General features: G+C 36.9%; 1 protein-coding gene across 2 annotated transcripts in view; it reads left to right on the top strand.

The window, feature by feature from the left end:
* The first annotated feature begins 272 nt into the window (after positions 1–272).
* The window catches only part of Gypa (glycophorin A (MNS blood group)), a 29669-nt gene continuing 18614 nt past the window's right edge, over positions 273–11327 (top strand). Inside the window, exons 1-3 of one of the 2 annotated variants that reach the window (XM_048813461.1) lie at positions 273–448; positions 2269–2346; positions 3386–3460. In XM_048813461.1, the coding sequence (XP_048669418.1) occupies positions 412–448; positions 2269–2346; positions 3386–3460 (190 nt within the window). In that variant the 5' untranslated portion in view covers positions 273–411. The remainder of the gene's footprint in view (positions 449–2268; positions 2347–3385; positions 3461–11327) is intronic. The other variant, XM_048813462.1, reaches the window with a different exon arrangement.

Below are 11327 nucleotides of genomic sequence, written 5' to 3'. Positions count from 1 at the left end.
GATCCCCACATATAAATGAGGAGATTCATAATTTCACAATAGCCTGGCCGGTACTCTGACCTCCGGCCTCTTCAGTCTGATCCTTTGTCCAACTGAGTGGGTTTTGGTGACTAATTCACCATGCCCACTTAACTTATGCAAAGTAAGTTTAACACATAGCAGCCAGTTTTTTGAAGATTTTACTTACCACTTTTATAGTTACAGTTAAGCAGATATTTGTGTATCTTTATTAACAGGCACTTAACAACTATGCACTATTTAAAATGCCACCCACTACCTATCAACAGATGGTGGCCTCAGGATGGTGAGCAGGAAAGATAACAGAATCTAGGTGGGGCCAGATGCTGATACTTTCCGCCCCCATTTGTGGTTTTCTTGCTCTGACTTTGCAAGCCTGTTCATAATTCCAGTATGTATGAGAGAATAACAGTTGGATTACTATTGTCAGGTAAGAGACTTTTGTTTTAGCTTGATGCTTTTTTGGACATGGCTCATGGATTAAATGTGAGATGCCCCCATTTTAGTTCTCTTACTTAAATAAGTTTAAGTGAATAGTAGCTCAGATTCCGTTCTGGTAGATGGATTTTATTGGGATTCAACTGACCATGTGGGGCAGTGGCATAAGGGAACCCAGTACTGGGGTGCTGATTCAGTATTTTTCAGATAGGAAAAGCTTTCTTCAATTCTTGCTAGAATGAAAAGCATTTTATCAGATATGAGAAATACCTTTGTGTGAATAAATTTGTGGCTTGGTTTGAGTTATGAAGAGATTCATTTCCAAATCAAAGAGTTATTAACGGAAATTATGGTCACCACATGGTTCTCTGTTTTTAGAAAGTGTAATTTCCTACTTCTCCTACCAAAAAATGGACAAGCCACGGGCTTAAACTCTGAAACCACAGGGAAGTCATTCCCTCTCTCTGTGGATCTGTTTATTGAGGTCTGATGCAGGAAAAATGAAAACAAAATACAAAATTTTTATTGACTTAAGTGTTATGTAGTTTGGTGAGAAATCTAAATCTATTCATTAAAATAAGGAAATTGCATGGAAGTATTATTAAATTCTATTAAATTAACCTTATTTGGGGCCTCTATCTGAGGACATTATAGGTAATGTCTGTTCAAATTCAGTGTATCTATGTTGGAAATACTAGCACTCAGCTTGTGAATAAGGAGCAGCCAGTTACTTGAAGTCTTTTTAGCCTATTGGCACATAGACATTGCCGTGACCTGTAAATATTAAGGATCTTTTGTAGACACAGGGAAGAGAGTCAGCATCGTCTAAGATATCCTAGGGGATGAAAGAGAGTAAGAGCACAGACAGAACTGCATTCAGATCTGCTTCCCCATTTGAATTGGGAAACCTTAAGGCACAATACTTACCCCTCTTTGCCTCAACATCCTCCTCTGTAAAATGCTGGCAATGTTGGTACCTGCCTCACAGCAATAGAAGAGGGATTGATCAAAGTATTTAGTGTAGTGCACTTAACTCCAGTGCTTCATATGAGGTCAAGTCCTATTTACTCACTGCATATTATCTACAGTAATTATCATAATTAACAAGTGTTAATAATATATATGTTATTAACACAGATATTGGTTTTGCTAATAACGATGGACTAGGGAGCAAATATGAGTGCATGGCTGAATAGTACTCTGTTATGTACACTACCATGTTTTCTTTATCCATTCATCTCTTGATGGGCATCCAGGCTGATTCCATATCTCAGCTACTGTGAGGAGGGCTACAATAAACATGTGCGTTGAGGTATCTCTTTGGCATGCTGACTTCATTTCCTTTAGATGTATACCCAGCAGTGGGATTGCTGGATCACATACATGGTGGATCTAGCTTTAGTTTTTTAAGGAACTTATACTGTTCTTTATACTGGCTGTATCCATTTACATTCCCAACAATGTATAAGGAGTTACTTTTTGCCACATCCTTTCCAGCATTTATGTTATTTAAATAGCCATTCTAACCGGGGTGAGATGATATGTTGGGTTTTAATTTGAATTTCCCTGATTGGTAATGAGAGTGAGCATTCTTTCATATGCTTGTTGGCCATTTTTCTGAAAAGAAGAAATACATTTTGGATCATTTTCACATTTTTATTTGGACTACTGGGTTTGTTGTTGTTGTTGTTCTTGTTAAGTCTGTTGAGTTTCTTATATATTCTGGATATTAATCCTCTATCAAGTGAAGAGTTAGACGGTATTCTCCCCCATTCTGTAGCTTTAAGTGATTTCTCCACCTCATCTTTACAGGTTACTTTTTAACAACAAGTGCCAATGCTGCACTTACAACCGAAGTTTCTTCAACTCATTCCCTACAAGCAAGAACAGGTGGGACCTATATTTTTACATAAAATTTTAGCCTTTGTTATCATATTCACATCTTTAAAATGTACTTTGTGCAGTTTTCTGATAAATGAGCTAAAACTAAAATATTGAAAAGAAATCCTCCAAAGTGATCTCTAGGTGATGGTATTGCAGGTAACTTTTTTCTCTTTTTTTGGGGGGGGGCAGGGAGGGATACCACAGGGATTGAACTGGGGCACTCAACCACTGAGCCATATCCCCAGCCCCTATTTTGTATATTTTAAAAAATAAATTGAAACAATTTCTGCTTGCTAAAAGGTCTATATCATCGAGCGCAGTGACAATGAACATAGAAAACACATTGCTAATAGTTTCCCCAGTTTCAGTTTTTGTAGGACTTGTTTCTATTATTCATTACCAAGCCTCACCTCCAGTAACAAAGACTATCAGGACATATTATTATCCAAGAAACTTCTACCACATCCCAGGAATCAGGCAGTGTTCCAGTCCAGCCTGCCTCAGCAGTGAATGACCCCCCTGGCATTCTGAATCGACAAAGCATAAAACATCATCCACCCTTCCCTCAATCTCCCACCACCATGCTGGCCCCGGTGCAAAGGGTCATCTCTGCGACTTTGTCTCTTTTGATGCTTTAGGCTAGAGTCAAATTCACCACTTTGTTTTGAGATTCCAAAGTAGAAGAGCTGAGTTTCTCTCCAAGGTGTGTACAGCCCTCTGAGGGCGTCACTACATGTAAGCAATTAACCAGATAAAACAAGAAAGATTCATTGACCCAGGGAAGAAACGCTTAGATCCCTGGCAGTCAGCCTGGGGGACAATGAAGTTAAAGGTGTTTTCCAGTTTCTTCCAGTTCAATTTGAAAATGGACAACTGGGTTTTGTTGTTGTTGTTGTTGTTGTTATTGTTGTTGTTATATATGTTGAGTTCCTTATATATTCTAGATATTAATCCCCTATCAAGTGAATAGTTGGATGGTATTCTCCCCCATTCTGTAGCTTCAGGGAAGTACATTTTAAGTGATTTCTCCACCTCATCTTTCCAGGTTATTCTTTAAAAAGTACCAGTGCTATACAGGCAACCGAAGTTTCTCCAGCTCATTCCCTACAAACAAGCACAGGTGGGACCTATATTTTTACATAAAATTCCAGCCTTCGTATCATATCCACATCTTTAAAATTTCATGTGGAACACTAGGCCTTTTAACTATCAGCCTCCTATAAACGCGGCTGGTCAAGGTTTCTTAACAGTTTTCAAGCAGGTAGAAATTGCAGATCTTCCATTTTTACTTGTGAACCACCCGGGACCTTAGGCACTATGTATCCAGTGATTAAAAAAAAAAAAAGAAGAAGAAGAAGAAGAAAAAGCATCCAGTGGTAGAGAAAATGAGTTCTCAACATCACAAACATCAGACATGAAGAAATTTGATTTTATTGCTTTTGTTTGGGAAGGGTTATGACCTATATCTTAAGATTTCATATATCTGTCTTGGAAAAATGAGAATTTACAGATATCAGTAGTTCTACCAGGTGCCATGCTAAGCCTTTTTACATGAATTATTTCATTTTATCCTGACAGTAACTCAATAAAGTGGCTATGCCCCCATTTGCACAGATGAAAACACAATAAAAAAAAAACCAAAAAACAGAAGTTCAAAAAGTTTTTTTAAAAAAACTTGTGTAAGGTCACAGAGCCAGTGAACAGTGAAACTGGAATACAAACCTAGACTGACTGGAGAACCCTCGTGCTTAACCAACAGCCTTCTCCAAAAGAGGATGACAATTATTTGGTATACTAGCTAGCAATAAGCCCTGTTGATATTATGGTACGACTTTCTCAGACACTTTTTCCTACATGTTTATAAATGTGTACTTACAATTACTCTTTGTAGTACTCTGAAACCTGCCTTTTCTTCATGCAACAATTTTTCAATATTACAAAATACACATGTAGAACATTTTAATGGCTGTACCGCTGTAACATTAAAGCATTATGAATGTGTGCAGCTGCTGAATTTGGCAGGTCCGATTGGATAGACAATAAAGACATCCTCTTTATACAAGATGGCATTTATCTTAGTAATAATATGGAAGCAAGAGCAATAGTAAAAGTGATAGGTGAGTGCGGAGAAGAGAAGAAGCAGGGGTGGGNGGGGGGGGGGGGGGGGGGGGGGGGGGGGGGGGGGATATCCACCAGAACAGGAGGAGAAACACCTGATCATGTGCGTGGGGAGTCCCAGGGCAGCTATTCAGGGTCTTAATTAGGAAGTGCAGGGCAGAACATCCTCTTGGCAGTGAGACTCCAAAGGCTAATTCCCTAGTGGGGTTCCTTAAGTACAAATTAGAGTAAAGAAAGCCCAGCTCTAACAATCTGCATGACCTAGTGATCTCCTCAAGGATTGGCCACATCCTGAAGGGAGGGGGTGATAGCTTTGAGATAAGCGAATAACTGTGAGTTCTCCTGCATGAGCCAGTGAGTCAAACACACGGAGAAGTCAGCATTCTTTAGACATTCCTTTAAGGGTGGGTGAAGGTCATGGCAGGCATATATTTCCCTTAGAACTTTAGCAGTATGACCTCTCACACACAAAACAAGTTGACTTTGCTTTTGAATATTTGTTTCTACTTCACTGCCTTTTAAACAACAGGGGGATGGGCACATTGGGTGACTCCTTTTTCTTCATCAGAGTCTGCACATTTTACAGGGTTTGATGATTACTACCAAATTTATTTCTAAAAAAAAAAATCATCCTCACTTAGACACCCATCAGTGAATCATGAGAGTGTCCACCTCCATATTCTTTTGACAAATTGTGAAAGACGTGTGTGCTTGCAATTCAATTTTTGATTTCCTTGATTATGAGTGAAAGTAAACCACAACTCTGTCGCTTTTTAACATTTAACATGCGGGCACTTGGATGCACTCATTCAGAGTGTAGCAGTCAGAACTGGGACCAGGTGGAGATGTGTTGTGCTCACTCAGGGTCCCGAATTCAAAGGGAAACCAAAAGCTTAATAAGGAATTGATGTTTTAATGCAATCATGCAGAAACCCAAAACTGATTTTTTAAATACTGGATACAATATTAAAAACTTCAAAACAGGATCCATCAGGGTCAGCTTAGAGTGAGGTAAGTCTAGCCAGGGCCAGCTCAGATCCTGGAAGAGGAAAGTGAAGGCAATCCATCAGCAACTGAGGGAGTTGCAGTCAGCATGCTGTCTTTTCAAGGGCTCATTCCTGCTTCCAGTCATCCCTCCTTCCAGGGATAGCAGAAAGCTGGTGGTGAATGCCAGGCTCCCCTCTCTCTGCTTCTCTCCACATGGGGTGCTTATTGTCCTGGGAACCTCTTCGACCCTCCCTGGGTTGTAGGTTCACCCAGCGTTTTCTCTTACTGTGAAAGGGGGACCTGTGTGCCATGGGCCAACCAGTTCTCTCTAGAAACTAGGTTCTCTATTTCTCCAGTTTCAGAATCATTTGGGAAAGTTATTCTTTAGACACATGGTTGGTCCAGTGTTATCAGGATAGAAAAGACTTCAAGGAATTAATTATCATAATAAAATTATCACGATTTAAGTCTTCAAATCAGGAGCACGTCTTACCAGAGTCATGTCTTCCTAGATGTCCTCCGAAGAGTTTGACACTGTCTTCAGATAATTTTATGTATTTTCGTTTTTGAGATTTATTTCATCCATTTTGTTATTGTCTTAATTAAAACATCTTCTTTATCTTTTCAACCTGGTTGTTGATGACACAAGATGAATCCATTACTCCGTGTATGCTCATCACTAACCTTTATTTGTTATAATAGCAGTTTCTTTTCAGTTTCCCAACTAGACAATCATGTTCTTCATAAAGATGATAATGTGTTTCTTCCATTTAAATATTTATTGCCACTTCTTTTCTTATGTCACACTTGTTAAAACTCCTAAAACTGTTATATAATGATATCATGATGATGATGTTAGTCATCCTTGTCCTGTCTGGAATATGAATGTCCTACCATTAGTTAGGTCTCTTACTGTGTGTGTGTGTGTGTGTGTGTGTGTGTGTGGTGCTGGGGATCAAATTCGTCTTATTTTTAGTAGGTAACCTTTATTATATACCAAGATTGCCCTAAAGTAAGAAATTTAATCAGGAAAGATATTGAGTTCTATAAAATAACAATATTACTACTTATTCTGTATCATAGTTGAAACATCAAATGCTCAATCCTATGGTCCAATGGCATAATTAATGTTAACAATAAAGTTCCTGACAGCTACCGAGAGACAGAGAGAGAGAGAGAGAGAATCTTTTATCCCCACTATATTAAAAACTCTTTCGAAGCTTTTGATTTATTTTCTACAAGAATATCTCTTAGCTTTGTGTTTATATTAGCCTCTATCAGTGTCACTATGTCTTCTTTAATATCTTATGAGTTCCATCAGTGGATATTTTAATATTGAACTATCCCTCCTATTCTGATTTAAATTACATGGCCACTTTACAATATTGTGCTGCAATCAATATTAGTTTTCTAAGGTATTGCAGGGTTTAAATTTTTTTCCCTTTAACGATTTTTTTTCTTAACTTTTTTTTTCACATGAATTTCTCATTTTATTTATTGTACTATGGATTCGATTCTACTGTCTATGTGATTTCTACTTTGGGTTATTTATTAAAAATTTCTTTGTAACCCAAATTATTGTATGGAAACACTGGAAAAGTAGGTGCAGCCTTTGTTTATAGTTTGACAAAGTTCTATAAATAGATATTTAATACACTTTGATATGCTCATGGCTGAGTCTGTTTCTGTTGGTATAACAAAATACCTGAGCCTGGGTAATTTATAAGCAATAGAAATTTATCACTCATGGTTCTGGAAGCTGAGAAGTCTAAGATCAAGGTGTGATGGGACTGGCGTGTGGTGAGAGTTGTTGTCTGCTTCAAGGTGTTGCCTTGTGGCTCTTCCTCCAGAGGGGAGGAGTGCTGTGTCCTCACATGGTGAAAAGAAACAAACCCAGTTCCTCAAGTCCTGCTATAAAGTCCCTAACCCAGAGCCCTCGTGAGTTAATCTCTCTTAAAGGCCCTGCTATCCAAGTAGCTAATGAATTTCAATGGATGGATTTGGGGGTGCACAATCAGAGCCTAGCAGTTTATCCCCCAGATTTGGATACAATAAATTAGGTTCTGTAGGTAGTTAGGTTCTGAATGACAAGAGCCAACACGAATAAAGCACTTACTTTGTGCCAGTGACTAACATACACTTACAGTTTTTAGTTAGAGTGAAAAACGAATGACACAGTGTTCATCACTGTGACTACTTTTCAGTGTCTGGTTTGGTGGCATTTAGTAGTTCACTCTACACGTTTGTCAGCACTATCTTGTTTCAGAACATCTTCAGTATTCTAAAAAGGAAATCCCAAACCCATTATCAGTCTCTCACCATTCCTATTCCCACCAGCCCCTGGATCACCAATGATTTGCTTTCTACCTGGATAGATTTACCTGTTTTGAATATTTCATGTAATACAACTGTGCAATGGTAGCCTTTTGCACATGGCTTCTTTCACTTAGGATAATGTGTTTCAGGATCATTCATCCACATTGAAGCATACAGTATTCATTTGTTTTCATGGCTACGAATTGTCCCATTTTATGGATATACCAAATATGTTTATTCATTCATCATTGAGTGGAAATTCAGGTTATTTCTAACTTTTGGCTATTATGAATTGTGCTACTCTGAATATTCCTGTACTAATTTTATTGGAACACACAATTTCAATACTCCTGGATATATACCTAGAGGTAGGATTGTTGGACCACAGTATTTTATGTTTAGCTTATTGAGAACCACCAAACTGTTTTCCACAGGAGTCTACTATTTTACATTCCCACCAATAGTGTATGAGGGCTCCAATTTCTCCGCATATTTGCCAACCCTTGTCATTTTCCATTTTAAAAATTACAGATGCTGCTCTACTTACAATGGTAAACCTATTTTGACTTACAACGTTTTCAACTTACAATGGGAAACCCGTTATGAAAATAATACAAGTCAAAAATGCATTAATACATATAGAGCACAATTTTTCAAGTCACTGATTGTACACAAAGTATTTTCACACCATTCGTATCTTCATGAATTGCATTCTTCCATCATGTATAATAAATTAGAATAAATAATTTAACTTTAAAAAGTATCTGAAAAGCGTAAAAAAATATGCATTAATACAACTAAACTACTGAACATCATAGCTTAGCCTTTCCTACCTTAACACATACATTAGCCCATAGTTGGGCAAAACCATCTAACACAAAGCCTATTTTATATCATAAAGCATTTTGTATCTCTGTAATTTATTGAATACTGTACTGAAAGCAAAAAAAAAAAAAACAGGATTGTTCTATGGGGTGTGCTTTCACATCATCATTTGCTTAAAATCATAAGTCCAACCATCGTAAGTTGAGACTCTCTATAGCCATTCAATAGAGATTCTAACATGGAATTTCATTGTAATTTTAATTTGCATTTCTCTAATATTCATAGATGGTTCAGCTTTTCATATGGTTTTGTATTTTGAATATATTCTTTGGAGAAATGCTTGTTTAATTTCTTAGTCCATTTTTTAAAAAAATGTGTCTTTTTGTTGTTGAGTCAAGAGAGTTCTTCCTGTGTTCTGGATATAGTCTATTGTCAGATATAGAATTTGCAAATATTTTTTTCCATTCTGTGGGTCATCTTGACTACTTTAGATGGCATCCTTTGATGCATAAAAGTTTTTGCTTTTGATAAAGTCCAATTTATCTCTTTTTTTACTGCTTATGCTTTTGATGTCATATCTAAAAAACTTTACCAAATTCAATGCCATGAAGATTATTCCTATGTTTCCTTCCAAGAATTTTATAGTTTTGATTCTTATATTTAGATTGTTGATTACTTTGAGTTAATTCTTGAACATGGTGTTAGGTAAATGTCCAACTTCATCCTTTTGCACACAAATATCCCAGTTGTCCCAAAATCACTTATCGAAAATTATGTTCTTTCCCCTCTTTATAGTCTTGGATTCTTTTTCAGAAATCAATTAATCATTGATTTCCTCTAGAACCTCAATCTTATCCCACTGAGCTTTAGTCTATCCGTAGGGTGACAACAAACTTTTGATTACTGTTATTTCATTGTACATTTTGAAATCAGGAACTATGAGACTTCAAAGTTCATTCTTCAAGATTGTTTTGGGCCACTTGAGTTTCTAAAAGTTCTTTATGAATTTTAGGATTAGCTTTTCCATTTCTACAAAAATTTACATTCATTTTTAACTTGTTAGATCTCAGCTAGTCTTAGTTGGAGTAGTTTAAACCCAAGCAGTCTTAGGCTAGAGTCTGCACTCAGTGAATCCATTGTATTGAAAGTTGGCTCTTGTTTGTCTCACAACATTATCGCTTATTCTGCTTGTTTTCTCTAAGGTAATATCTTTCATAAGAGTTGATGGCCTGTCTTCCCCTTGAGGTATAGCTAATGGATTAAATATAATTACTATTTTAGGGGTTTTTTTTTACATGAGCTAATTGCTTTTAAAATCTGGGGGCTTTGATGTTACCACTTATTTCCCTATGGTTATTATATTTGAAAGTCAAAAGACAATAAACATAAAATGCAAAACCTGAAAAGCACAACTACTCAAGATTCCTGGATCATGGCTCCATGAATGTATCATGGCATTGATATTGCCTCTTGTTAGGAGAAATACCGCAGAAATCCACCCCTTGTCTTCTTTCTGAACTATTCTGTCAGATACAGATCTCAAAGACATTTCGTCAGGCAGTGCTGCCGTGTCCCTTCAAAATGCATATATGGGGTTGGGGATGTGCTCAGTGGTACTGCACTTGCCCAGAATGGGTCAGGCCCTGCATTCAATTCCCAGTATTGAAAAGAAAAAAAAAGGGACAAAGTGCATATATGTGAAATGTGGAAGGCATGATGAAGTCTACCCTCACTTATTCAGAAAGAAGTAGAAATAAGTAGCTTGTGATGGCAAGGCAGATATATTTCTGATCCTTTCAGTGGTTTTTTTTTTGTTGTTGTTGTTGTTGTTGTTTTGTTTTGTTTTTTTAATCTGTCACAATTGGGGACATTTGTTAAAATTTTTTATTGTTATTATATTTCTGCCAATTTCTTTTTTCTTTCTTTTATTGTACCAGGGATTGAACCCAGGGTTGCTCAACCATTGAGCCACATCCCTAGATTTATTTTTATATTTTATTTTGAGACAGGGTCTCACTAAGTTGTTTAGCACCTTGCTAAATTGCTGAGGCTGGCCTCCTGCCTCAGCCTCCCCAACTGTTGGGATTACAGAAGCGCAGAACCATGTCCAGCCCAATTTCTTTTTTGCTTTCTTTTTTGTTATGGGGCTATAATAGGTCATATTTACCTGTGCAATGTCTCCTTTAACAATATAAATTTGTTCTCTTCTTCTTTCCAATGTCTTTGCCTTTAATCCTACTTTGTATAATATTAACATTGTGATTTGTTGTTAGTTCTCTACTTTTATTTATATAATATACCAATGCTCATTTTTAAAACACATTAGCCTTCTTTTGTGTTCTTCATGACCTAGTATGCATCCACTGAGGGTTTTTTAACCTCTTTAACCTTAATCTAAAGGTTTATGTCTTTTAATACAGAGAATTATGAATTCATGAATGACACTTAGAATCCTGTTTATGTTATCTTTATTCCACATGTTAGTATATGGTTCCTAATTTCTTTTTTTTTATTTTTTATTTTTTAATTTTTTATTGTTGGTTGTTCAAAACATTACATTGTTCTTGATATATCATATTTCACACTTTGATTCAAGTGGGTTATGAACTCCCATTTTTACCCCATATACAGATTGCAGAATCACATCAGTTACACATCCATTGATTTATATATTGCCATACTAGTGTCTGTTGTGTTCTGCTGCCTTTCCTATCCTCTACTATCCCCCCTCCCCTCCCCTC

The sequence above is a fragment of the Marmota marmota genome, unplaced genomic scaffold (genome assembly GCF_001458135.2).
Source record: "Marmota marmota marmota unplaced genomic scaffold, marMar, whole genome shotgun sequence".
Classification (NCBI taxonomy): Eukaryota; Metazoa; Chordata; class Mammalia; order Rodentia; family Sciuridae; genus Marmota; species Marmota marmota.
Note: the sequence above shows the minus strand (reverse complement) of the source record. Positions and strands in the feature narration are given on the sequence as shown.